The sequence below is a fragment of the Crocodylus siamensis genome, chromosome 8, assembly GCF_052110815.1.
Source record: "Crocodylus siamensis isolate JL-2025a chromosome 8, ASM5211081v1, whole genome shotgun sequence".
Classification (NCBI taxonomy): Eukaryota; Metazoa; Chordata; order Crocodylia; family Crocodylidae; genus Crocodylus; species Crocodylus siamensis.
In genome coordinates, this window is record NC_143402.1 from 10,776,444 (window position 1) to 10,803,071 (window position 26,628).

The 26,628-nt window shown below is 44.2% G+C and overlaps 1 protein-coding gene and 1 long non-coding RNA gene across 2 annotated transcripts; one reads left to right on the forward strand and one right to left on the reverse strand.

Moving 5' to 3' along the window:
* Positions 1-156: 156 nt before the first annotated feature.
* On the reverse strand, positions 157-5,706 carry LOC149858069 (uncharacterized). Its single transcript, XR_016444002.1, has 3 exons — positions 5,589-5,706; positions 4,474-4,643; positions 157-778 (listed from the first exon to the last, which is right to left on the reverse strand). It is a non-coding gene; the product is annotated as an uncharacterized LOC149858069 (long non-coding RNA).
* Positions 5,707-5,918: 212 nt separating this feature from the next.
* SLC25A43 (solute carrier family 25 member 43) lies at positions 5,919-26,164 on the forward strand. The gene is made up of 5 exons (XM_090061535.1): positions 5,919-6,230; positions 8,807-9,048; positions 9,992-10,164; positions 24,197-24,331; positions 24,990-26,164. The coding sequence occupies exons 1-5, from the start codon at positions 5,980-5,982 to the stop codon at positions 25,200-25,202; spliced, it is 1,014 nt and encodes a 337-aa protein (XP_089917661.1). The 5' UTR covers positions 5,919-5,979; the 3' UTR covers positions 25,203-26,164.
* Positions 26,165-26,628: the final 464 nt, after the last annotated feature.

The following is a 26,628-nucleotide window of genomic DNA, read 5'->3' on the forward strand; positions in this document are numbered from 1 at the left end:
CCTTATTTACAGACAGCCTTTCGAAACCAAAGGTGTTTGGAGGCGTTTTAGTTGTTTCCCTTTTCTGCTCATTGGTTCAGGGCCTGATGCTCTTCTAAACTCAGTGCCGTGAAGTTTGACCCAAGGAGGGTAAAAGCTGAAGCAACATGGGGAGGGGGGAATCAGAGCAAGAAATGACACCTGCTTCCTGCGTTTGGAGAGAACGGTGCTAATATTCACTTGTCAGACCTTCGGGCTTTCTGTCGGGGAGCAGCAATTTTGCCTATGTATTTCTACAGTAATGATTCTGTAACCGACAATAATCAAGAGAGGGTTAAAAAGTGATTCGTTTGCATTTAATGCAACCAAACTCTTTACTGCTAATGCCTACAATTTTCCTGTCACTACATCAAAAAAGTCCAGTATTATATGCATATATGCTGGCTGAGAACGTGGTTTTCTGAGAGTGCAGTTTTTTTAGCACGCTGCAATCCATGCCAACAGACTGTCATTACAACTCACTCCTATCAGCTTTGCAAGCCCCCTGCAAACATTGGAACAAGCTTTTGCACCTGTAATGGCACGGAAACTGCATCCATTTGAAGCTCTGTGTTTCAGCGAGTGGGCTGTAGAAATTGGGGTCTTCTTGCAATTGCCAGTTGTGTTGCTGGAGAAGTGTGGCAAGTTACTCTGGGAGGGGTGACTGGGATGATACCAGAGATGTAAGGCAAAGATGCAATGGCAAAGGTAGATGAGGACTTTGGGGAAATGATAGGAAAGACACCTTGGCAGTGTTCTCCTAACAAAAGAAAAGCAGGAATTCAGGAAAATGAAAAGGTAGCAGTTAAAAACCGATTAGGTATGTTGCGTAATTAGGCCATGCCTGTGCAACTGTTGAGGCCAAGAGCTTCACAAGATTCAGAAAGGGACTGGACATATATATGGGTATCCAGAATTGTAATACTTATCGCTAATACAAATTTTGGGATGGATGGTAAACCTCCTGCTTTAGGATTTAAGCCAGGGGTGGGCAATTATTTCAGGCAGAGGGGCACTTACTGAGTTTTGGCAAGCCATTGAGGGCCACATGTCAGGCAGCCAGGGGCAGATGAATATTCATTTTCTAAACTTTTAGGGGCCCCATGGGCCAGATAGAATGGCCTAGCAGGCCGCATCCGGCCCCCGGGCCGCATTTTGCCCACCCCTCGCCAGTGACTGACTGTTAGAGATCATAATGAGACCTAACTTGAAGTCAGGTTATCCCACATCTGCCTGTTTCAGGGACCTTACATTTTCCTTGAGTATCTGGTGCTGGGCACAGAAGACAGAGGCAAGGTACTGAATTAAAAGGATAGTTTCACAATCCTGATCCTCCTCAAATGTCTACCGTGACATGACATTCTATGGAAGAAGGTCACGCTAGTTTAATTTAAGATGTCATTTTAAACTGATTTAGATAACCAGTGCAGAAGGCTAGGTACACAGGCCCATTTCAGTTTAGAACCAGCCCCATTTCAGCTTAACTTAAAACAATGAGGAACAGATTGAAACCAAATAAATAACCAAAATAAGAAGAGTTTACACCAGAACAACCCATTTAAAATCCAAGTAAGCTGAAGTTGTGCAAGCAGGGTGTGTAAATAAGGCCTGATTTTCTGGGGGGAGCTTAGGGAAGAGTTAGTGGGGGAAGGTGAAGTGGACAACATTAGTAGGCATTTGGGAAAGGCACAGGCTGTAATTGAGAAGCCAAAATATGCAAAGGGCATAGATCTGGGATAGAAGACATCAATGCTCTGAACATGCAATGTGCTGTATAAATGCTAAGCATTACTGTGGTATTCATTTTAAAATAAGGTGATTCAGAATTACGGGACTCTCTTCCCAGATGCCCTAAAGTGCCCATACTCAACTCAGTCTTCATCCTTGTTTCTGACATCTGTCTATTTATTCTTTATTTAGTACCAATTCTATTTAATGTTGTCCCTCATTGCAAGTTTGACATTTCCAATTATGAGACTGGCCTGTGGACTGGCTTACACTTCTGCTCCAAACGGATGTTGATTTTACCTTTTAATGGTTACAAGTGGGAAGCAGCACAACTATAGAGTTTTATTTCTAGAAGCAACTGAATGGTGAGTTGAACACTGCCACCCTCTGGTTAGCTGCACTGGAAGGTTTTTAGACATATTTCTTTCAGCAGAAATCGAATACTGAATCTTTGTGTTTAAATTCAATTACTAAATTACCATCTAAATTACGTGTTTGGATCTGCCATGCAGCTTGTACTATGCTGGGTTTAATCTTTAACAAGATTAACTCAGAATTATTTTAGTATAAAGACAAATGTGTTTTGTTCACAGGCTGTTGCCTAAAGTAATTTTTATCTCTTGATTCAGCAGTTTATTATAGGTAGAAAGTTTATAGCAGAAAGATAGCAGCTCTAGAGAGAGTAACCTTTCCCAGTCCTAATCTAACCCGGGCAGATGCAAGGATTTGTACATAAAGTCCACAATGCCATAATCATTCTTACTCTAGTCCATAACAACATCGTTCCTGCCCTAACTATGAATCTGTATCAACAGCACGAATTCTAGCATGGGGAATTTTTATTACAGATACTTGTCTATACAGACACTGTAAGACCTGAAAGTCTCGCAGTTTTAAAGAGCCTGCTTTCCAAATGACTATGCCAACTGCTCTCACTAAGGAAAGGCAGTCCTGCGATAAAGGCAGAGAAGTGGGAGCTGGAGATCTGGGATCAGTTCTGACCCTATGTCAGGGCTGTCTAACTTCTAAGCCTCTGGGGGCCACAACAATGGGGGCCGCACCTTATGAACTGTATGAATGCCTCCCTCCATCACTACTCCACAGGCTCGCATGGGCACCCTTCCTACTGCTGCACCCTGCGAGCATGCGGGCACCGTTCTCCCCCTCCTATTGCAACGTGCATGCTCATGGGTACTTTCTGTCCCACTGCACTGCTCCCCCACCCCTACCTACCTCTGTTACACCACAGAGACATCATCCCACCTGGACTCACCATCAGCTCCCTATAGTGCACCACACTGACCTACCCGCCGGGGTGATGGCAGGAAGTGGCAGCTAGAAGAGGAAGGGGGAGCCCAGAGATGTGGGAAGCCGAGAGCTTGAGGGCTGCAGTTTAACCCCTCTCAGGCTGCATGTGGTCCATGGGCCACCAGTTACATAGTCCTGCCCTGTGTTATGACAGAGGAGACAGATACCTTTACCAGATCTGTGTGGGAATAATAATAGCAGGCCAAGGTGCAAGAGGAGTGAAAGCACTCCACAAGTCCAGGAGCCCGGAGAACAACCCAGGCTCCTATGCCTCCCTTTCCATAGCCTCTGATACAGCAGTGGGGAGGGGTAGCAATTCAGCATAATACGCTCCAGCCGTCCCTGGCTAGTGCATGCTCCTGGGGGATCACAGCCAGCATACACGGAGAACCTTGCCTCTCTTCACTTCCTACTCTCACAAGCATCTTGCAAGACTATACGTACATCTGTTGAGCACTTTAAGTGCCTCCTGTGAAAGTCAGCATGCAAATGGAAAGTATTTTTATTACCAAATTTGTGTCTGATTTGGCTCTCAGTTTCTGCATTAAATCACAGCTCTGCAGATTTCAGTGTTAGGCCTGACTCTGAACCTTGCCACATGCATATAATCTAGGTATGATCCACTGAGTTTGTCTGAGTTACTCTCATCAAATCTGTGCTAAACCAAAACTAAGTCCTCAGTGTGTTTTCTTTTCTCTGAAAAGCTTCAAGCTATAGATTTCTGTAGCAAACTTCATATACTGGTGAATTAAGGGTATTTATCCACAGAGGATAAATGTGATTAATTGTAGAATGCTTAAAAGGTGAATCACAAGCTAGTTCAAGGTTGTAGTTAATAATGCGAATTAAGCATAGACATATAAAACTAGGTAAAAAGCAAGAAATACAGCCTTCAATGTTCCAACATGGAAAAGCTAGTTTTAAATAGTATTTGTGAAATACTCAATGGTTTATTGGAAACGTAATTTAAAGTTACATAATCAAGCAGTTTAGGCTTCAATTTTACCCTTTCTAATTCTAAGAAAAAAAGAAAACAACACAAAACTAGTCTGCCTAATGGTAAAGATCACTGATATGCTGACACTTCCACCTCCGCAGCACCCTGCTAGCATGGGGGGCACAAGAAGAGAAGCTAGGTGAACAGTAAACATGGAACTGGTCAGTGCAGCAGAAATGAGGAACATGAACTTCTATGACGTGCTGAGTTTCAATAGTCTCATATTAATGAGGTCCAAGAGAAGCCATTTTAATATCACTATTTTTATATCTAGGCTATTTCTTTATTCAGGTGTAACCCCTTCTTCCCAAAGCCCCTTTCGCCACAATCTCCCTGACAGAGTTGGACTAGTCTGTCCTGCAGTGATTTCTTTTTCTCTCCTGGTGAGAGATCCCATAGAGTTAGAGAAGAAAACTGCTCACCTGCTGTTCTCATACCTGGACTCGTGTGATTCTCTGTCCAGCATTCCCCTCTCTCAGTGTATTGGTGCTGGAGGAGATGAAGAAGTAGTTTCAGCTGTAATGACATTGCCGTCTTGATTAAATCTCACTCTATGTCTTCTTCACAACAGATCTAGACTTGGGGTTCTCTACTGTGAATGAGAGAATGAATTAAATTATATATATATACACGTATAGTAAACACTACCTCTCATCCTACTCGGAGCAGGATGAAACAATGCGGTAGCCAAAATGATCAATGTCTTGTCTCCTTCACTGTGAACTATTAGTAGCGTTAACAGATTTTAAGGCAAAAATCCTATGGAAAACTTTAATGTAAGAGGATGAGTTATACGAAGCACAGCCTGCAAAGAGCTGTTTAAAGATAGAATGACAAACAACGCCTAAACAGCAGAATCCTTCCCAATAATTAATGCAAATACCCCTTGCTGGAGACATGCATATAAATACCTTTGTGGGACAGACCAAATTTTAAACTGAACACGTTCACATTTTTAAAATCACAGGATCTCCATTTGTTTACAGCAGTACCCACAGCATGCCCGGCTGTTTTCAGACATAAAAACAGGCATGGTCCCTGCCCGGAGAGCTTAGCAGACAAACTGCCAGGCAGGGGGAAGGTGTGTAACTATATATGATGGAGCCTGCATGTGTGTACATATATGTGTATGTATGTATGTGACTAAAACCTAACTGAATTAACAGTGGGGATACATGCAGATTCAGCGTGGGGAAGGTGGGAGGGAGCATGAATCTGTTATCTCAGGCTTCATCGTGGCCCCCAAGCTCTTTTATCCTGCAGAGAAAAATCTCATAGGTGCCCTCCTTCACCCACGCGGCTCTCAGAGTAGGCTTGGGGCCTCCAATAGGACCTGAAAGGCCTCATTCCTTCTCCCCATCTCCAGCTCCGAGGGAGGCTGCAGCCGCTCCGCTCCGGCGTGCCGGGGAACCAGTCCGGCCGCACTACTTCTGCACCGACATGCAACAGCCCGTCGGAAGAGAGGAAGCTGCACAGAGGCCAGGGTGGACCCCTTTCAGCACTGCAGCAGCCAGAGCTGGGGTATAACATTCCCCACCTGGGATTATAACAAGCTTTGCGGATCCTGCAAGGCAGAAGGACAACTAGGGACGGAGAGGGGCCGGAACATGTCTGCAAAAGCCCTCGGGCTGAGGCTGACGTTGCTGCCATCCAAGTCGAGTAGGGAAACCCGAGGCAGGCCGCACAGCTGGTGTGCGACCCCACGGCTTGCACCGCCGCCCCCGGCTCGGCTTTAAAACGACTCGGGCTGCGGCCAGGGCCTGTGCTCGAGGGGGCGGGAGCGGAGGGCAAGCGCCTCTCGCCCGAGGCCGGCTGGGAGCTGTCCGCGCGCGGGGCGGCGCGCGGGGCGGGGCGGGGCGGCCGGCCGGGCTCCGCCCCACGGCGCGGCGGGCTGAGGCGGCGGCGGCGGCGGCGGCGGGAGCTGCGGCATGGGCAGCTGGCCGCGGGACGGGCGGCTGAGGGGCTGGCAGCGGCTGGGCTGCGCGGGGCTGGCCGGGGCGCTGAGCCTGAGCCTGACGGCGCCGCTGGAGCTGCTGACGGTGCTGGCGCAGGTGGGCGCCGCGCAGGGGCTGTGGCGGGCGGGCCGCGCCCAGGGGCTGCGGGCGCTGTGGAAGGGCAACCTCACGGCCTGCCTGCGCCTCGGGCCCTACAGCGCCCTGCAGCTCGCCGCCTACCGCAGGTAAGCGCCCGGCCCCGCGCCGGGGGTGGGAAGAAGAATCGCCCCCTCCCGCCCTGGTGCCAGGCGCGAAGGAAAGCAGCCGCAAGCCAGTGGCGGCCTTAGCGGATGGGCACAAGCCGGGCAGCCCGCGCTTTAGGGGGTCCCAACATTTTGCATCTGTCTGGCGTGTAGGTCAGCAAAGCGAAGCCTCGAAATGGGCCCCGATGACTGTGGTGCCCAGGGGCCCAATGGCTCAAATACCGGGGCCGTGGCAGAGGCCAGCAAGGGCTTGGCAGGCAGGGCAGTCCTGGCCAGCCGTCCCTTTCTGCGGGGTGGCAGGGACAGCAGGATCCGCCTGCGCCTGGTGCTGCTCCAGCCTCCCCTCCGGTGGGCCTGCTCGGTCTGAGCTGGTTTTAATAACTTGGGAGTCGATTGTCCTTTGCAGTACAACCGCAGCAAAGCCATGGTCTTAACATCTGTTCCTTCAGCTCTGCTGACCGTATTTATTTCTAATTTTTTTTTTCCCTTCGATAATATTAAACTTCAGAATCCAAGCTGTGCCCGCTCCAGACCCGGTGAGGAGCTGTGCTGCTGCTCCCTCCACATTGCTATAAATGTGTCTCATCCCAAAACCCGTCTTTTAAATAAGATGGGGAAACCCACTAGGGGAGTGAATGCTGGAGAGAGGAATAGGAGTGCTGGGAAATGTGGCGTCTTTCTGTCCATGTCACCCAATAGAAATGGAGCGTTTCAGGATCTCCTTTTTCTTCCGGTGTTTGGCAGTCAGCTGTGTGCAAAGCCTTCGCTGGACTCTGCAACAGCCTGATGATTTGTGGCTTCTTTTCTCTGCTGGTTTGTTTATCTAGGTCAGCTGGGTGCATGATGTAGGCACCCTTTCCGGCTGGCGGGAAGGAGGGTTATTCCAGTTCACTGGCTCTCCCACCCCGAGAGGAGGGGACAAGCATGGGCTCACCTTCCCGCTGCCCAATCAGATCTGCTGCGGGGTCCTCAGCTCAGGCTGATGCCATCTATCGCATGTCTCGGGCTTGGCAGAGAGTGAATCATCACAGCTGTGTGTGCACACTCCAGGATATGACACACAGGGCCCGGAGATTTGGTATCACTCCTCATTTGGTGATGGCCCTATGAGTCTTGAACAGGGTGGCTGCATTTTATCTTGAGACTTGAAACAGTGCATTCAGCTGCGTGGGGTGGGGGTGGGAGTGGCAGTTCTCTTTTTCACTTGCTCAACAGGGGCTTTACCAAAAAAAAAAAAAAGAAGTATTCACTTCCTCCCTCTGGAGCACATTAAACCATCTGTGGTCTAGTTGTCAAGTTGACTAAGTGAGATATTCAGTGCAGAGGCATAAATGCCAGAGAGTGAGAGAAACAGTGTATAGTAATGTGTTTATGAAGATAATAGAAACCACAGAAATAGACGTGTATGGGACATGAATGTTTACACTGAGAAAACAGGGAGTTTTTAAGAGGAGAAAGGCGTAGCTGGATGGGAGGTGGTGGATCTGTATTGCAGCGAGTTCTCTTGGGTGCCTTATGTGGCCCCAGCTGGACTCCTTGGACTTGTGGCACAGACCACATGTTGCCCACCCCTGCGGTACACAAGTGGCAACAGCACTTGGGCAGCCTCTGTGTGGCATGCAGCAGATGTGGGAAGCGAAGGCAGCACAGCAGCAGACAGGGCAGAAAGCAAAGCAATAGATCAGGCAGGGGAAGGGGATCAGAGCGTCACTCACGGAGGAACAGGGCTAATTTGTGGCATACCTGTCAAAAAGGTTGGCCCCTACTGGTCTAACCATGTAAATGAGCTGGTTGGACTCTGCAAGGCAGAAATGTGGAACTCTAGATGTATTTCTGCGCTCCTCATCTCTTGCTCCCTAGGCTTGGACTGAGAGTCTTCTGTGATTTCTTTGATCACGTCCCAGTGCTTGCTGGCTGAATGATGTCCCTTGCTGCCCATTGCAGGGTGATGTATGAGTGTGCCACATCCACAGGAAAGGCCTTGCTCTGCTCTCAGAATCACAGGTGGCAGAATCTGGGTTTGCTAAGGAGATCTCATGAACCCAGGAGTAAATTAGCAAAAACGTACAAAGTACACAAGCATCAACATTTTAACAGCCAGTTTGGACTTGATCCTCAGTGCGCAGTAATGCCTGAACATGACAGTGCCTGGCTCATTGTTCCAGAGGTGTTAAAGATAGTCTCTCCTTTTCAATGGTCTTGATGATGTGTTAATCAAGCTAACCTTTCTTGGGGCAATTCTGCACTCTGCTAGCTGCTCCAGGTCTCTCTCCTCCTATTTCACAACTCTGGAGACTCTCTAGTTCTTTTTCAGAATCATAGATCAACCCACGGAGACCAGTGTTCAGCAGCAGCTAGGGTTTCAGCTTCAGTTAAGCAGGAAAGGCAGGGTGAGTCAGCTGAAGATGAGGCTCTGTTCCTGCTCTATGCAGCCATAACTCTGGAAAAATCTTTTTTTCTTTGTTCTGCCTTTCAAAAACAAGTTGTATATTATATTCTGGGGTGTGTGTATGTGGGAAGAATAAAGGAATAGCCCCTCTCTTGTTTCTCTGTTCTAGGTTTGTCGTGCTTTTTACGGATGATTTGGGTCACATATCTCAATGGCACGCCATCATGGCAGGAAGCTTGGCTGGCATGGTTGCAACCATAGCAACTTACCCAACTGATGTCATTAAAACCCGACTCATTGTGCAGAACCGATTGGAACCATCTTATAAAGGAATTCTTCATGCTTTCTACACAATATATCATCAAGAGGGATTCCTGGCTCTGTATCGTGGTGTTTCGTCGACTGTTTTAGGTAAGCTAACAGTCGGATACCATATTTCTGAGCCTTGCTGCATGTATGGATGTTAAAACATCCATATGTAGAACTTGCTTGGCACATCTTAAAAGAACAAATGGCTCTTTAGAAAGCAAATATATGCACACAGTGCTGTAGGTATCAACTTGTGTCAATCTTGTCATTGCTACAACAGCTAAATTCCTCTAAACTGTAAGAGGCTGCCAGTGTAGGTAGGATGTGTGATTAAAAGAATCCAAGAACATATTTTTGCTTTAGCTTTTTTTACTTTGGTTTGAGAAGCAGCATTTCCCTCCTTCACTTAAGAAAAACAATGTATACCTATAGTTCCCAGTACCTGGTCAGAGCAATGTAACAGCAATATAACATGCATGAAAGGTGAAGCTAGCAATATGTCTCTGTGGCTGAGGCAGATGTGACTTGTTATTTATTGTCTAAATTATTTATCATCTCTCTGTAGCTTTGCAGGATACAACACTTTAATGTAGTAAGATGGTTTATACAAATTGGGTTATAACTTTCAAATGCTCGTTGTTTTTCCAGTTGTAATCAAATTTAAATGTGGTGCAAGCAGGAACAGAGCTAATACACCAAACGAGATAGCAATGTCACTCAGGACCCTGGATGCTGAGGCAGCCCCATTATACCTGTGGGCACTCCTGGGGCTGGGGTAAAGTGAAGAAAGTGACTGAAACCAAGATATAAGAGGCACCAGCACAATCTACAGGTTTGCGTTTGCAAATGTCTAATGCCATATTTGGACACTAAAACATAAAGCTTAAATAAGACCTTCCCTTGATACTGCAGTATCTAACGAGTATGGGTCTCTTGGGTTCAGTCGGACACCATTTAGATCATCAGTGGGGTAAGGAGAAAGCATGGCTCTTTCTTTATGCTGTGCTGCTCATGGGCGACCTTTTCTGTCTGGTTTGCTTTCCAGGCACTATCCCATTTTCTGCTGGCTCATTATTCGTGTATATCAACTTGGACAAAATCTGGCGAGAGCCTAGCAGTCACTTCACTCCCCTCCAGAACTTCATCAATGGCTGTCTTGCTGCTGGTGTAGCACAGACACTTTCTTTCCCTTTTGAAACTGTCAAACGGAAAATGCAGGTACGGAGCACTATTATTGTTACCATTTTTCTGCAGTTTGCATTTATTTCCAGAGTTTTGGAACTAGGAACAAGCTAACGGATCAGTTTCCACCTCATGTCCATTGCAAAGAGGGCTGAGATGTGTTATTTCTTTTAGAAGAAATGGTTGACATTTGATTTGGCTTGAGATTTTTATTTGTTGCGACTTACTCAAATGATATAATTCCCTCCTAGGGCTGTCACCTTTTTTTTCTTTTTTCAGTAAACTGCATCCTTTCTCCACTTCATAGTAGTTGTATGTTCCATCAGATCTCCACACTTGAGAAGCAACAGCCTTCTCTGAGGTGATAACATACAACCTTAGGTGCTAGGAGAGTTGCACAAAAGAGCTGACTCCAGAGCTGCGGTGTGCCCTTTCATTGCATACGCGCTCCTAACTGAGGATGCAGCAAGTTTAGTCAAGTTATTAATTACCGGAAATCAGTATCAGCCTTAGTTCTGCTTCCAGCTGAGCCTAGTGCCTGCTGGAAATTCTTGTTGTCAACTCTGCAGGAATATCAGCTGCATAAACACATCGTCATTTATGCCACTTGTACCTTCCCTGAGAGTCTAAGCTTTCTGCAGCTTCCATCTGATCCACAAGATGCCTTGAAAATTCATCATAAGACTAACTATCCAGTGGTTGTCATAAACTGGTGGCTGCTTGGCCCTAAGAAAAATGAACTCATAGGAATGTGGGATTGGAAAGACCTTGAAATTGCGAGCAACTATAGCTTAATTCCCTTCCCAAACTGATCTGCTGCTTGGTGTGTTCATCTCCACATCCTAAGTGCTCTTGCTGTACCTAGTAGCCTTGCTTACAGTCCAGCATGGAAGTCAAGCAAAGGTCATCCCTTACCCCTGAGGGAGTTCAGCTTGCAGTGGAAGCGTCAGATGGTAGAGGTGGGACTTCAGGTCTGGGTCTGCAGGTTGGATACCCTACTTAAGTGCAAAGTAAAGGACTAGTACAATGAATGCCCAGTCCTGGGGATCCTCCTTTCATCCCTCAGATGTAAAACCGTATCAGAAAATGTTAAAAATTATGCTTATTTATATGACTTTGTAGTTAAACGCCTTCCTTTGCCAAATACTTCAAGGAGGAAGACAAATCCCCTCAATTCAAACTTTGTTTTCCGTTCCCTTGAGTTTTTAAAAAAGCTGTAATGTAGGCCCCTGAAAATAACATGGAGTCTGATTTCCCTGCTGTTACGCCTTCAATGTTTTTTTTTTTTCCCCCACCTGATGTACCCAGATAAGACTCGGATACCGAGAATGTGTATATGGTAGACACAAGCCCATACCTACTGTAGTCTATACAAAATGAGGCAAAGATAAGGTTACTTTCTCATGAGGTTCTCCTTACTTTTAACTGCCTGTGGTTTTTAGTACATTGGTAATTCAGGCATTAATTTTTACTAGTTTGAAAGAAGTAAAATTCCTGAGTTTCAGGCCTCAGGTTAAAAAGGTCCATGGCAGGTTTTGTCCCGGGGAGTGGGGTGGTAAAAGACAACCCAGCTTTGTTTCTTTCCAGCCACTGGGTTGTGCTGTTTCATCCGTTTAAGGCATAATTGCCCTTGCTTTCTTTTGGACATTTCTGTCCAGCATGTTGAGAAATGAGGTTTACTGCAGTATTTCTGCAGTAGTGGGCTTAGTTGAGGGCAAATTGGGCAACCGCCCGGGGCCCCACACTTTAGGGGGCCCCAAAATTTTGCAACAATTTTTGAGGGGGGCTGAAGTTTTTGCAAGGAAGTGGCTCTGTTTGCATTTTGACACTTAAGTATTTATCTAATTCCCTCAAAGAATATTAAAAAGATCCATGATACAACTGTGGAGGTCATCAAAATTAAGCCTCTAAGGGGCACCAATGACTCTCTTGCCTAGGGCCCCAACAACCCTAAGGCCACCACTGTTTTCTGTAAGGAACTGTCCCAAATCTATGGAAAGTAAATTTGTTAGAAATTTGAAAGGAAAACAGGATCCAAGTGACACTTTCTTAGTACACTGCAGTAGTATGTTCTGCTTTCATACTTGACAAACACATAAACTGCAGTAGAGGCATTCAGGTGATTTGAGCTGGAAGGACCCACCTGTTCTTAGCACTTCACTGACAAGCTGGAGGGAAGGAAGAGTGTGCTTGGGGAACCTAGGAGGATTTGTATCGAATCAGTAGCTCCTGATTTGTTTTTGTGGTGTTTTTTTTTTTAAACAATTCAAGGCAGCTCAAACACAAGTTAACTGTCCATTGGCTGCAGCAGGGTTGTGAGGTCCAAGAAAAGATGTTAAAAATTAGCATCAGTGCATTGCCCAGGCTTGTGGGTTCAGGTCTGCACTGATCTCACCTGCTGGGGGTCTGCTCTACCTTCATTGACGTGAAAGGAAAACCTGCCAGTGGGAACTGGGCCAAGGGAGTGGCAGCTGAGGGAAATCAGCAGGAAAGACGCTGAGTTCAGAGTCCAAAGTGAGAATGTATGAGGGAATGACCGCAAGGTTGGCATAATACAGGTGCTGTCAGGAATGGGTACCAAGGAAGGGAGAGAATAAAGAGGAAGAAATGAAAGATCCCACAGGTCCCTTGGGGAAAACAACAGAAAACAAAGGAGTTGACATCTTTGGTAGCTGTGGTTATTCTTTTTTTCCTCCCTTCATTCATCTCCGCTGAGTTCCCATATATTGATCCTACTCAGTACAAAATAAAACCTGTGACGTAGTGCAGTGTTCAGTTACAGTAAGGGCTTAGTGCAAGTGCTTTGCCAGGGCATTCAGGAAGCTGTGGTTCATCTTGCAGACTTGCTAAGTGACAAAGCACTAAGAACAGGAGCTATGGGGCCAATAGCATATCCCTCTTGCCAGTCCTCCTGGCCTCATGTCTTAATATTGCTGTTAAGGGAGGGAATTTGGGGTGCTTTGAGGTTATTTTAGGTGCCTTCAATTCTCCCAAGAGAGAGTGAAATTAGACGGCACCAGGAAGAAAACCTAGAACATCATAGACCAGCCAGAGTGTGGAACGGTAACAGGCTGATTACGTGACGTGAGGACAGGACTGGCAACACCTCAGTTATAAACCCAGCTCTGCAAACCAACTTTCTTGAACAGCCCTGGATTTATATCAGCCTGTCCTTCTGTATCCACATCCAAATACTCTGTTCTTCCTGAGTCAGGAATTAGTTGCACAGTTCTCTGAAGAGCCATACTGGTAGGTAAGGGCTGCGCATTACTAACAGGATCTGTCATCGTCCCCTCGATCCATCCTTTCTGGTTTCTATGTAGCCAGAGCCTGCACCTCCCGTGTCGGCAGTCTTTATCCCTGCCTTTGAAGGCAGCAGGATCAGACTGTCCATGGATGATCCTTACTTCATATTTTAGTGATGATTTCCTCCTCCCATTTCCACTTTAGCCTTAACATGTCTAGAAATGTTTTAAGAAGTTCTGTATTTGATGCCAAGTATATTTGAAAGTTTTCACTTTTGTTTAATTAAATATGATTTGGTTTTTATGAATGCATGGGCACTCTGTTGTGATTATCCTAATTTTATCCCTTTGTCTTTTTCACTTTGCTCCTGGTTGGCATGTTAGAGAATTTAAGAGGTATGGTATGCATGTTTTGGCATGGCACATCTAACTTATGTTGTGAGTCTGCAGAATGGAATTAGTCAAAGGCAAATTCCTTGGTAAAACTTACCGTGTTACCACGTTTTAGAGCAAATGAATAAACTACCATTTGGGCAAAAGAAAATTCTCTAATAGAGATGGCCTTTATCAGGAATGCCCAATAGATTGGAGGGCAGGATACAAACCTAATGATGCAAATCAGAATTATACCATTGTACTCAAATTTTATAAGAAAATCCTAGAACTGTGCTTTTCAGAGTCAAAATTGTTAACCTTTTGTGTTTACCAACAAACTTGCCAAAACCTTCAAAGTAAATGTTAGTGAAATTTTGCATGGCTGATTTGTGTTCTCTAGATGTTAAAGTTCATTTCTAGTTTCTATATATAAAAAAAACCCCTCTCTTTATAAAGAACACTTGAAATAATTTAAGGGTCAGCATCATTTCTTGGCTGTTTTTGCCAGTTTATTTCTTGCGTTTCTTTTATTCTGAGCACTGAAAGTAACATAATCAGTTTATGATAGTTTCTGATTTAATTTCTTTGTTAGGTTCCTGTGGCCTAGCACAACGATCCAATAGTTGGCTGCAACTCTTAAGTGGGAATGTGGCTTGTGTGTTTTTAATTGCTGCTTTATGATTTTTGTTGGATAAATTTGTACACTAAATCAAATCCTAAATAAAATGGCTTTTTTTAAGAATAAATAAACCAAAATCTAGTTTCCCAAATGAACATCTCGACCATGTTACCACCACCACCCTTCGTATACTTCAGTGAATACAAGATTTTCTCTTTCAATTGTTTCCACTCTTTAATCCAGATTAGGGAAAACTTCCCATCTCGGAGCACATTTCTACTGGGAATGCTAGTACCTAGTTTCACCTTCTCCACTCAGTCAAGTGATTTGGGCAGCTTTCATGTGCCAATTTTTTGTAGTCTGCATAGCCCCATTTTTGGTGTTTGTTCAAGAGGGCATTGCCTGGACTCTGAATTTCAGTACAGCTGTTATATGCCATTATAATGAAAAGTATGCTGTTACCACATTATAAACCAGGGGACTAAAGTTGTGTTGTAAAAAGGTGGTTTTGTATTATTGTAAAAGTGACTTGTAGGCAAGGAGGGAGAGGGAGCCCTTTATGCCTCTTTCCCCCCACAACCTCTCTGCCCTTCCTGTACCTCTATAGCTCCACCAGCAAACTTTGCTACAACCTGGGCACATCTACACATTCATTAATGTGCAGTAGTTACTGCCCATTTAATTTAGTAGCTGTTTAAAGAAGTACTCACTAAATGCACAGTAACTAGAGTTACCTTGCAGTACCACTGGTGAATGCCTTTTAAGTGACACTACTGCACGGTAGCCTAATAATACTGTGCAGTAGCATATTAGCACTGTCTGTCCTGTGACTTGCAACTGTGCAGTGTTGTTAGGCTACTGCGCATTAAGCGTCTCGTGTAGACATGCTCACGGAGTCCAGCTCCTTAAGGTTACCACAGGATTCTGTGACTATTTTGGCACTAACCTCATAACACTCCACACGTTCTCAAGAAATGTCTCCTGGGAATGTATTCTGTTGCAGTGTGTAATGGAAAGATACTTCCATACAATTTTCCAGCCCAGGCTACATACTCACTGGACTGCAACAATCTTTCAGAACTACCAAAAACAAATTACCTTCCTGTTCTTTACTTCCTGTTTTACTCTGGCCTGTTCCATAAAATCATTACGGACAAGCAGCCATTGCTGGGTAATGCATTGCCACACATCACCCAGCAATAGCTGCTTTTCCATAATATTGCACTGCAGAAGTAAGTTTTCCTATCGACATCTAAAGTGTTTTGGAAACCTTTTGGGATGAAGGTTGCTGTCCAAACAAACATAAGATTTTATTATATTATGAATGTTGGTAGCTGTGCATTTTGCAGTAGCAGATTTTAAAGCCTTAAGAAGGGTGAGACATAACTAGTCATTTAACATTCTGATGCACAGATAATCTAAACCAGTAAGAAGACTATACAATTCTTTGTTAAAATATCTCCTTGACTAAGGCCTTGCCTTCAGAAGGACTGCTTACCACAGATCTTGTACCTGGGTTATAAACAAGCCTCTAGGACAGAAAACAGGAAGCGTTTACAAGAAAAATATTTCCCTAAGCATCTCTATACCACAGAGTTGCTGTGCCAGGTAGGGCATCTCCAAGCATGCCATGCTGCTCTGCATAAACTAATTCCTGTTCTAGAAGCAGTGTAGCTGCATTCATGCTGTGCATGCTCATCACTGCCCACAGCACAATGTATGCAGCTTCATGACTCCTCTCCAGAAGGGTGCCCACACCAAGCAGCACAGGGTTTGGGGATGTCACGGCTTACTGTGGTGAGTTTGTGGGGTAGCACACCCTCCCTGGGGGCCATTTAACTGGGGAGTGGAGAGGTGGCTACTGTGCAACACTGCTTATATGTAACTGCTGCAGAGAGACTGCTTCCTCACTGACCACGTGTCACAGAGCTTCCAAGCCAACCTCTGCATGTACTTGTACAAGAGCATCTCTGCTGCTTCACAGGATTTATTTTCTTGCCAAAAGGAAATCTGAACGTTAGTAGGGTTTCAGGCCAGGGCCTAAAAAGAAAAAACAAACCCTCTCGGGTCATGTGTTTCACATGACATCTAAAGGCATGCATGCTTCAAGATTTTCTTATCCAGGTCTGTGTCTTTAACTGCTTGTGCTCATGTCTGGGAAACTTAAAAAAAAATAAGCAATTTGAATGAGCAGAGAGGCAGAATTACACAGAGCAAGACTACTATTTTTAAGTCATATATCTTACACATATACTTGTGTACTGTTTGTGAATTCATTGTTACTAAGTAATAACCTACAATACTTTGTTTATATTGGAGTTAGGGAGCCATAGCACCAACTGTATTGCTAATTCAGTTTATGCATACTTATTTGTATAATTTAGCCCAGTAACGTTTAATTGATTAATGCAGTTCTGCTTCTAGCTGTAGAGAGATTTTTTTTTCAGATGGACTCTGACATTTTCCACACTCAGTTGGACAGGCAGAAAGGATTTCTGCATGAAAGCCAAATTCAGCTCTCAGGTTGTCACTTGATGTCAGTGAAGATGCGCTAAGTAGCTCATTTGTCCTAGTATTTCATGAAAAGGACGGTGCTCCCATCGGTGTTGCGTTTCTCCTCTTCGCTATGTGTGTATGTTTGCAACGTGATGGGACTAGATCAGACAATAAGTATGTCCAACACCTCCGGTTGGACTCCTATCCCCTTGTAGCACAGCACTTCAGTGTTAGTATTAGGCTTGCATGACCACCTGCAGTGGTCCCTCAGGTCATGCCCAGCCTGATTAGAAGCAGAGTATTCCCCAGTGGGTCTTTACAGGGTCCATTTTTCCTAGTGATTTTTTTCCAGCTCTCTCAATTCCTGGTAACATAAATGTATTTTTGATTATTAACATGGATTAGTCTCTGAGGTAATCATTGAGCAGTCTGGATGAGCCCTACTGCTTTGGAGAGCCCAGTCCCAACCCTTCTTGGAGCACATGAGCCACTTAGGACGTGCTTCTTGGCCAACACTGCTTGATGAAAATACGAGGAAAAGCATTGCTTGAGGAAAAGCTCTGACTGGCTTTTCTCTACCCAGACAACACCATGAGGCATTTCTTTCAGACCCCCAGTGGCAGGAAAGGGAGCAAAACCTGAACACGCTGTCCATTTGGTCATGAAGGCATGCTTTTGAAAGGCTGGAGTTTGCTTTCTTCCTTTCTTGCTTTCTCAAGTCCTCTAAAGCCTCTGCTGGACTTGAGAATGACAACTACCATGACTAATGATAGTACCACTCTTCCAAACACCTTTCATCCAAGGAGCTACAGCTTTGATTAATAAGCTAGAATCTCAGTAGTAGCACAGTGCTCTACACAGCTCACTTGATCCGCCAGTAAAATGCAGCCCCCGCTGAGAGAGCTATTTATCAGCATGGAGCCATACCACACGAGTTCTGGGGAAGGAAGTGAAGCATATTGTATCCAGGTAAAATACATGGGATACCTAGGAAAGCAGAGTGTATTTTATTTACCTTTGGAATTTCCCCCAGCGGTTAGAAGAGGTACTCTGTAGACACCAAAGCTGTTATATCAGTGCCCTGCCCTGCATTGACAATCTTAAATGACTTGGGAGAGACTTGTATTCACTTTGGGTTTGTCTACATGCAGAGTCTACTGCTACTTAATATGTGACTTTAAACTGTTTGACCAGCAAAAGGCTGGTTAAACTGGTGAAAATGATTTTGGCGGGGGGGGAACGCAGTTAAGCTAGGGTTATATTGGCTTAGTTTAACACTGTTTTTAACCAAGGGGACAAACTAAAATGTGCCACTCAGCACAACATGAAGCCCTGATCCTATCAAGATGTAAGCATGTGCTTAACATCATGTAGTGAGAGCAGCCCAGTTGGAATCAACGGAAGTACATCAAACTTAACAGGCAGGGTTGGAGCCCAGTCATAGACTTGCACCACCTGAACAGGTGCAGATCTGGATGTCAGCTTTATTTACTGGCTGAAGCTGAATCAATATGGCTAAGTACAGACAGTCAAAAAACCAGAGACTGAATTGATTCAGTATTTGCAGGTTGTAAGTCTAAGCTGTGCAGACTGCACCAATAAGCAAATGAGCAGAAATTCACTTTTGATTCTGGAAATGCAGCAACATGCATGCAGTGGCCCAGGCCAAAAGCTGGAAAGTGCTAGAGCACACCTGCCTCAGCTGGAGCAGCCAGGTTGGGCCAAAGCTAACCTGCCCACTCTGCAAGTATAGGGGGAATGGGACTGCAGGGAGGTACAAAGCATCCTGGGATGCCAGGGGACTGTGAGTTAACTTGAATGTGGAGGGGATCCAAGACAGAAGTTCAAGATTAAACTGATTTAACCTAAACCAGCTAAGTCTGGTACTACATTAATCTGGGTTTATCTTAAATTAGTTTAGGACACTTTGAAAGCAGTTTATATGCAATAAACTTCTGCTGTGTTACAGGTTAGAACTGGTTTCTAGTCACTTATACTGGTTTTTGTGTAATTTCTGTCCCTAAGAGATGCTTTGAAGAGATGCAGTGGAAGAACTGTACAAATGACTGCACTAGTGCTATAGTTAAGGCATTCATTTTCAGTTTTCAGGACACCTCCACAAGCATGGAAATTAGAAACATAAGTAAAGTCAGTTTTAGAAAACTAAGGAAACTCGGTTTAAGAAAGCTAAGACTCATCAGCAAGGTCTGGACTCCAGGGCAAGGAGTGAAATCACAGAATACAAAGGCTCTGATCCAAACGTAAGGCCAAACGCTGCTGATCTTGCTCCCTGTACCTGTTCCATTGATTTCAGCAAGCCAAGCTGGCCTTGGCTTTGGCTTTGGCTTTAAATATGGGGTTTTTTTCCCAACCCCCAGAGAAGAGGACAAAGTGTTCCTAGAGTGCAGCAGCTGAAGGTCAGCTGTTGTCATTGACTACTCTGGAGACAATTGCCCACTCTTACCTCACAGAGTTTGCCTTCCCACAGGGCTTTGGGGACTTTATGTCCTGGTTCCTGGTTTAGTCAGCATGATTGACACAGAAAAAGCCAGGACTCTGCCCCTGAGTGGTGACTCCCAGAAGGGGTTAAATGTGGCTGATCTAGTCTGTGCTTTTTTTTAAATATTTGCTCTTTGTTTACATTGTAAAATGGCTTGTGATTTATGGGGAATAAAATATTCTTTCAGTCCAATCCCTTCAGTCCTCACTCGCATGAAATTCCTATTGATTTTAGCAGGAGTTTTGACTGAGCAAGGATTTGTCCTTCAGTTTCCTTTCAATTGCAGTTGCCTTTAGCTGTCCTACATGCCTCTTCTAACCCAGTCTTACAAAACTTTAGCATTGTTATTTTAGATTAAGTAAAATGAACTCTTGAGCTTCATCATAAACTGCTTTCCTGTATGTTTCAGAAGCTGTTCAGAAAAGCAGGATAGAAGTTTTCTGATTTTTATAGAAATACTAAGTGATAGTGCACTAGTTGGTCACCAAAACAAGATCTTGAAATATACCTTATTAACTGTCCTTTTGCTGTTCCTGGGTCAGTAGTGCCACACACTGTATGGTCATAACAGACTTTCAGATGGACAGAAATCTCATCTTGCAGAAGAAGGAAGATTTTAAAAGGCTTGCTCTTTTTTCAAGCTGTTCTCTCTCTTGTGCCCAAAGCTGGTGTGCACAAAACCTTGTGGATGTAATCAGGTGCATGTCAGATCACACAGGTCAGGCAGTTGGAAGTCAAAGTGTCCCAAATGGCAGAAGGCCTAAGAGCCTTACCTGAAAATCCAGTCCTAGAGTTCCCATTTTTGTCCCCATGGGTGGTGCTAGGGGAGTTTTGTGGGGGCTATAGCCACCCCAAAATTTACCTTCTCCCCCACCCTGTAGCCACCCCTCCCAATATTGTCCCTGTCCAAGCCCCCCTGCCTCCCACCCAGTTCACCACCTGCCCTGCACAGTTGAATCTGCCATGCTCCCACCTGCAGAGGCACGGCACCTTAAGTGGGTATTGTTAAAAAACTGAATAAGTATGTTTGACCATTGGCCAGAAGATGTATCGCAGCCCCCACAGTTTTCTGACTAGCCCACCTCAGCCCCACACTGGCAAGAGGCTGGTGCCACCCCATTTGTCCCTAATGAGCCAGCAAGTTTTATCCTTAAAGCCCAATCCTGCAGTCCTTAAGGAACAGAATCCCACTGAACTAATTGTGATCAGCTTTCAGAGCAAGGGAAGCAAAAAAAAAAAAGTCATTAGAAGTCCCATCCCTGTAAAGGTCTGTAAGATCAGTGCCTATAATGGCAGCCTATTGCTGTGACATTCACCTAGGATTGTATCCTGCTATTTTAAGTCTGTACAGATGGCACCTGACTCCTCTTTTGTCTCCTGCTTTTAGATTATCAGAACAGAATAGTCTTTTAACTATATCTGCACAGTATAGTGCTTGTTTGACTCATTGGCTACTAGAGACCAACAAAGGCTGTTTGTATTTGAGAGAGAGTACATAAAGATGTCCTCTAGTACATTTGATCATTCAAAGGACTGAGTACATCCACTGCAGACAAATGGAATGAAGATGATCAACTTGGCATTCCTTGTCTAACTGTTATCATCACAGCCCTTGCACACAATACCGCTGTTCTTCCAAAGAAATGTTAAAGGCCTTAAGTGTAGAATATTTCTTGGGAAGAAGGATCTTATACGTTTGATACGTGTATCAGTTAAGCAGCCTAAGGATTCAAGCTCTGCCAAAATAAAGATGTATAAGTTGCCTTGTTATGTATTATGCTACCCATAAGAACAGCATTCCCAGATCTTATCCCATAGGCAGCTCTGTCTCGCTTATCTAAGCCAGGCTGTGTCTTTGAAAAGATTGGATAGTGATACTGGTCTGATCTGCTCAGTTAGTTTCACATTCTGGCCTTCAGTGCCTTACCATAGTTGCAGACATTGCACTATTATGGGTATATGTAAATCCCACAGGACCACCCAACATCCTCACTAATGCTTTTTCAGTTAAAAAAAAAAAAAGCCAGAGGAAATGGATTTTGAAGCAATTTTTAAATACTGTACAATTTTTTTAATTCCTCTGACAAAAACTACTTAACATACAATATTAGCTTACATACTTTTTTTTTAAGCTGCGGTGTCCTATGATCTCCTCTGATAAGTGATGCTAAGATTCTTTGGACAGTTGTTCCTTAAATACTGTTTAAAATCTTGGGAAAAAATGAAGGCAATGCTCCTTTAATACAGAATGGTTGAGGGATGCACTGTGTGCCCCAGTCAAGAATCTTGAAAATGGCTTTAACCCCAGTGAATATTATTATAAATAATCTCTTTAGCAATCACAGACTGGGGAGCAAATTAGAAGTCTGGGTCTCTGACCTGCCATTCATTGCTCTTTAACATTTCTCAGAAGGCTTTTCCTGTGTACAACATCTTAGTTAAATCAGCATTCCTTGCACCTTTGTATTATAGGCAAAACAGCAGCTCTTTTGATGCGTCTTTGCAACGTATACAGCAGCTAAGGCGATTAAGTTAAACTGATACTTAATTGTTGCAGGTCCTCCCCTGCTTACTGTAAAGACATGCCATGTAGAAGGGCACAGATACAACTATGTAGCAGTAATAAAGTTTTCCTTCCACAAATTGTCCCTTTTCCACTCCTCCGTTACTGATAGTTTCCCTATTTATAACAGATTACGGGAACTAATTCATGGTACTCCTGACAGCTGGAAAAAGGAAGAAAAATGGGCCAAGCTGCATTTGGGTTTCAGTTCCCAGGGTGAGGCTTTCCAAAGTGACTCCGTGCTTACCTCGTAAGTGAGCGAGGCACTGTCTCAGGTACTACCTTGCCCTGAGCAACATCTGCACTAGGGGATCTGGAGCCCCTGTCACACTATACCTTCCTTGTACAATGAGCTGTGCTGGGAGTCTCTGGTCAAGAGCCCTGTGGGCACAGGGTTTAAGGGCTTTAAAAATATTTGTTTTTTACTTGCATCTGATAGAGGTGTGGGTAGGGGAGCATCATACCACCACCAGGGATCTTGACAATGGCTCTGACCGGAAGGAGTTAGCTGCATCAGGGGAAAGGCCAGGAACCAAAGGGACCCCAGCAATTACACAGCCTTCTCTTACGCTTAGGCATGCTTGCTGTTCATCATGGTGAAAGCATATTGGCAGGGCGGCATAGAAAGAAACAGGCTGTCTCCAGAGGTGAAATCCTCAGCTCTGCTTCAGTCCCTGTAAGCTGGATAAAAGGGTTAGAGCAGTAGAGAGAGGCAGGATGCCCCAGTGAAGCAAGGAAAGAAGAGAGATGCAGGTTGCTTTCCAAGGGCTTCCTCTGAAGCTTTGTCAGAGCTGGGTGTTGGGATGAGGAGCCTCTGTGGCTTTGCTTTCAGGGGCAAAAAAAAAAATGTATAGTTGCTTAAAAACATTTTTTCTTGCAAATAAAGCCTTGGAGGCACAACAGAGAATTTCACTCAGGGTCTTCACAGCTGCTATTCCAGTACCTCACCTACTCAGTAAATTCACACACATGCAAAATTGATGGGGGGAAAATTGAGCAGAAAAACTCATGTGCAGAAAACAAGTATTCTTATCATTTTCTTAACTTTAATAACTCATCGCTGGCAAAAAGGGAGAGAGCACAGTTAAAGTCAATTCTGTTTCACCCACTTACAGCAGAGCTGGCCTTTAGTCCTCAGTGTGTTTCCATTTTTCACCATCTAGGTCAGAGCTGCCAACTATTTGATATTCTATAGCAGAAGCATCTAGAAAATGTCACCACCAGTTGTCAGTTTGATAGAGATGCTTGTTAGAGGCTTAGCACCTTGAGGAAGCTATGCGTAGGCCAGCCAAGAAGGAAGAAATAGCATGCTGAATGCTGCTATGGTTTGTTAGGGAAAGAGAAAATTATATAAATATTCAGTAACTGATTAGTTACTCTCACTAATATAAAATCACCAATCCTCAGTGAACTAAAGCAATCGCCTGCCTAAGCTGCAAAGGGACAGTGCACCCTTAGCAGGAGAGGAGTTTCTTGTGTGTGAGCAAATCCCTGATTTGCACATACAAAGTAGGTCCCTGCAGTAAATACAGAGATGGATGAGGATTGGATTATTCATGATCAGGCTCTCCTGACTGTTCTAACACAATAGGAGATTAATGAAGAAAGGATTGAGCACTTCAGGCACTCCCAAGCTGACCCCTGCACCTTCTTCTGTATGAGCTAAGAATATGTCTAGACCGTGGGACAGGTAGGCTAGCTCAGCTAGCAGTTCAGGGAAGACAGTGGTACAGGCTTCTGAGTAAGTACCTCAGAGTCTGGATGGGATTGAACTGAAGCCCATGGTGCTGCACCTTCACTGCCTTGTTTTCTAAACTATGTGGATTACAGGTTTCTCAGGTATGTCTGGGCTGCAGTCACAACACTGACTGCAGTGTGGATATCGCCTATGGGATAATTATACATGTGTCTGGAAGAGCATAATCCAGTATCAGTGTGATCTTGCATGTCGATCATGTAAATAAGCATTGTGATGTGGCTTGTATGTATGGCATAAATGCAACACCAAATTACTGCTAGATTTATCCTGCCCTGTGCACTTCAGGTATTGACATTTTTCTCTTTTCCTAGTGGCCTCTTCATTAGGCTGCAGACAGATGTGGTATTTCTTTTGAGTTGAGACAAAGGCCTCTTGTCCCAGAACTCTTCTCTGTTTAAGCCTGCCATAAAAGAAAGGATTCAACCCCTACAAAAATGAAGGAAATAATCAGTTTGAATTGCATTTAGTCTTTCTTTAAAAGAAAACTCTTTTCTGTCTGTCTTGTGAACAGGCTCAGAGTCCGTACCTTCCCAACTATGGAGGAGTTGATGTGCATTTCACTGGTATGATTGACTGCTTTAGGCAAACGGTGAAGCACAGAGGTGTGCTTGGACTCTGGAGTGGACTCACAGCCAGCCTGCTCAAGGTAGGAATTGCCTTCAATCTATTTTCAGCCAGCTGAGACAAGCTAATGGGTGACTTGTGATCATCATAACACACATGATGCCATTCCCATTTATGCTGAGTAGCAAGTTTGTAACAGGAAAAGGAATCATGAAGCTACTGAGTACATCTTGGTCTTCCTCAAAGTTGCTGCTTTTCAGATTGCACCATCCTCATCAATTTATTCCAGTCCATTAAGGAAAGGAGAGAGAGAATCTAGGGAAAACTACTAAACATAAAGACCCATATTCTCAGCTAGGGTACATCAGCAGAGCTCTGCTGAATCAGCTCAGGACAAAGAAGAAAATCAACTCTACCATGTGCAAAATACCTCCGAGATTTCCTGTTAGGATTTAATTATTTAAAAAAACACTTTGAAGCAAAGTACAATGCAGGCCCATTTCCCCAAGAGAGTACTATAATCAGGGGTGTGCTTAGCATTTCATGGAGCATGCTGCAGGCTTCAGACTGGGTTAATTAGTTTGTGACCAGATTCTCAGGTAGGGTAAATCAGCATAACTCCATTGACTAGGAGACCAGATCAAGACACAGACACCCCAGCTTTCTGAACTCTGAATAGGGAATCTTACTGGCAACTGTAAATTAATTATTGATTTCTATCTGTATGGTTGTTTTTACAGGTTGTCCCATACTTCAGTATTATGTTTAGTACCTTTGAATTCTGCAAGCGGGTCTGTCTCTACAGAAATGGTTATATTGAATCTCCGTTAAGCTACAAGCTCACTCCTGGAGTGGACCAAAGTTTACAGCCACAGGAACTGCAAGAATTAAAGCTGCTTCGAAGAGGAAACCTTGAGCCAAGGAAACTTCAAGCCAAGGAAACTCACTCTTGAAAACTGATCTGGGAAGCCCATGGCCTGGATGGTAGGCTAATATCATTCTGAATCAGCTCCACAATATTAAGAAAGTATAGGGTAAAGGAGGGTGTACTGAGCTACAGATACCAGCCCCTCACTGTGGGACTGAAACACCTGTGTCAGATATTCATGGGTGTTGTAACTCATGTAGGAAATGGACACACGCTTACCTACAAAGGAATGACACAAACATTTTTGAACTACTACAGTACTGGAACTTAAAACCAACTCAGTGGAAGTGTTTTTAAATATCAAATAGCTTTTTAATACTAAAGTCACTTGCAAAGAATGAGAGAGCTGAGAGATGAGCATGAATTGTAACTTAGTCCAAAAATCATCAAAGAATGGTAAATCTGTTTTTAAAATCCCAGTGCTCCTTGGGGCACTAGTGTCCAGAATGGTTACAAACAATAACTAGACTTCCTATCATGTGAGCGTCTTGACTGAAATCTGTCTGTCTGAGATCCCATGTGGATGTGGCATTCTGAAGCTGCAGCTCTGTTCCCGCACAATTCACACCTCTGCTAATCCTCCCCGTTCTTATTTTCAGCTTTTTGCAAAAGTTGCTTGAAAACAGTTGAATTTTCTAGAAGTCTCTCTTGCAAACAAAGGGGAAATACCCTGAAGCTGTGCTCTTACCGAGAAAGAATCATCATGTGTGAGGTGTGCTGAACTGACAATCTAACAAACCTAAGTGCATGTTAAAATATCTTCTCACTCCCTTGTCCCCCTAGAATGCCACTCCCTGTACTGAATCACTGAAAAAGCAGCACTGTTTGTATGTTTTAATATTTGCTTTAACTACTGAATATTGACTGAGAAATGCAGCTACCACATGGCTTAGCTAGGTCAGAGCTAACATCCTATCAATGTTTTGTCAGTATTTTAAGCTGTATTTTATATTAAATTAGTATTTTGGAATAAAAGATATGATCAGATGTTGAATCCTGTTCTATATAGTATTTGCCCACCGCAACCTGAGATTTGAGTAGCATAATACCTTTTGACTCTTGTGATCTCAATCAAAATGTTTCCATGCTTCTAGTTTCTTTCCTTTCTCATGTCCTTGTGGCAAGGTATTTAGCAGAATTTGCAGATTCATTGGAATCTGATATGGCTGTGCCATTAGCACTTGTGTGATGGTCTCAAGCTTTTGACCTCTGGACTTCCAATTGCTTGCCCCAGTGTCCCTGCTAGCGGAGTTTCATATCTCCTAGATATGAAACTGGAATGCTGCACTGGAAGGACCAGTTTTCTGGTAGCATAAATGTCACTGGTAGGCCTCAGGTGAGCAAGGAATAGTGCATGGGATCCAGCTTTCTTGGACATGAAAGCTGATTTTCCTGGGAGAAGTGCAAAGCTTCTCTGTGCATTGGTAAGGCATCCAGTTGTAGCTGGCACA

What these genes read in the sequence shown, in the direction of transcription:
- SLC25A43 (XM_090061535.1), top strand. Translation starts at nt 5,980, where the DNA reads ATGGGCAGCTGGCCGCGGGACGGGCGGCTGAGGGGCTGGCAGCGGCTG. An exon ending in CAGCTCGCCGCCTACCGCAG is followed by an intron (nt 6,231 to 8,806) that starts GTAAGCGCCCGG and finishes TCTCTGTTCTAG; the next exon opens with GTTTGTCGTGCTTTTTACGG. An exon ending in CTGTCAAACGGAAAATGCAG is followed by an intron (nt 10,165 to 24,196) that starts GTACGGAGCACT and finishes TCTTGTGAACAG; the next exon opens with GCTCAGAGTCCGTACCTTCC.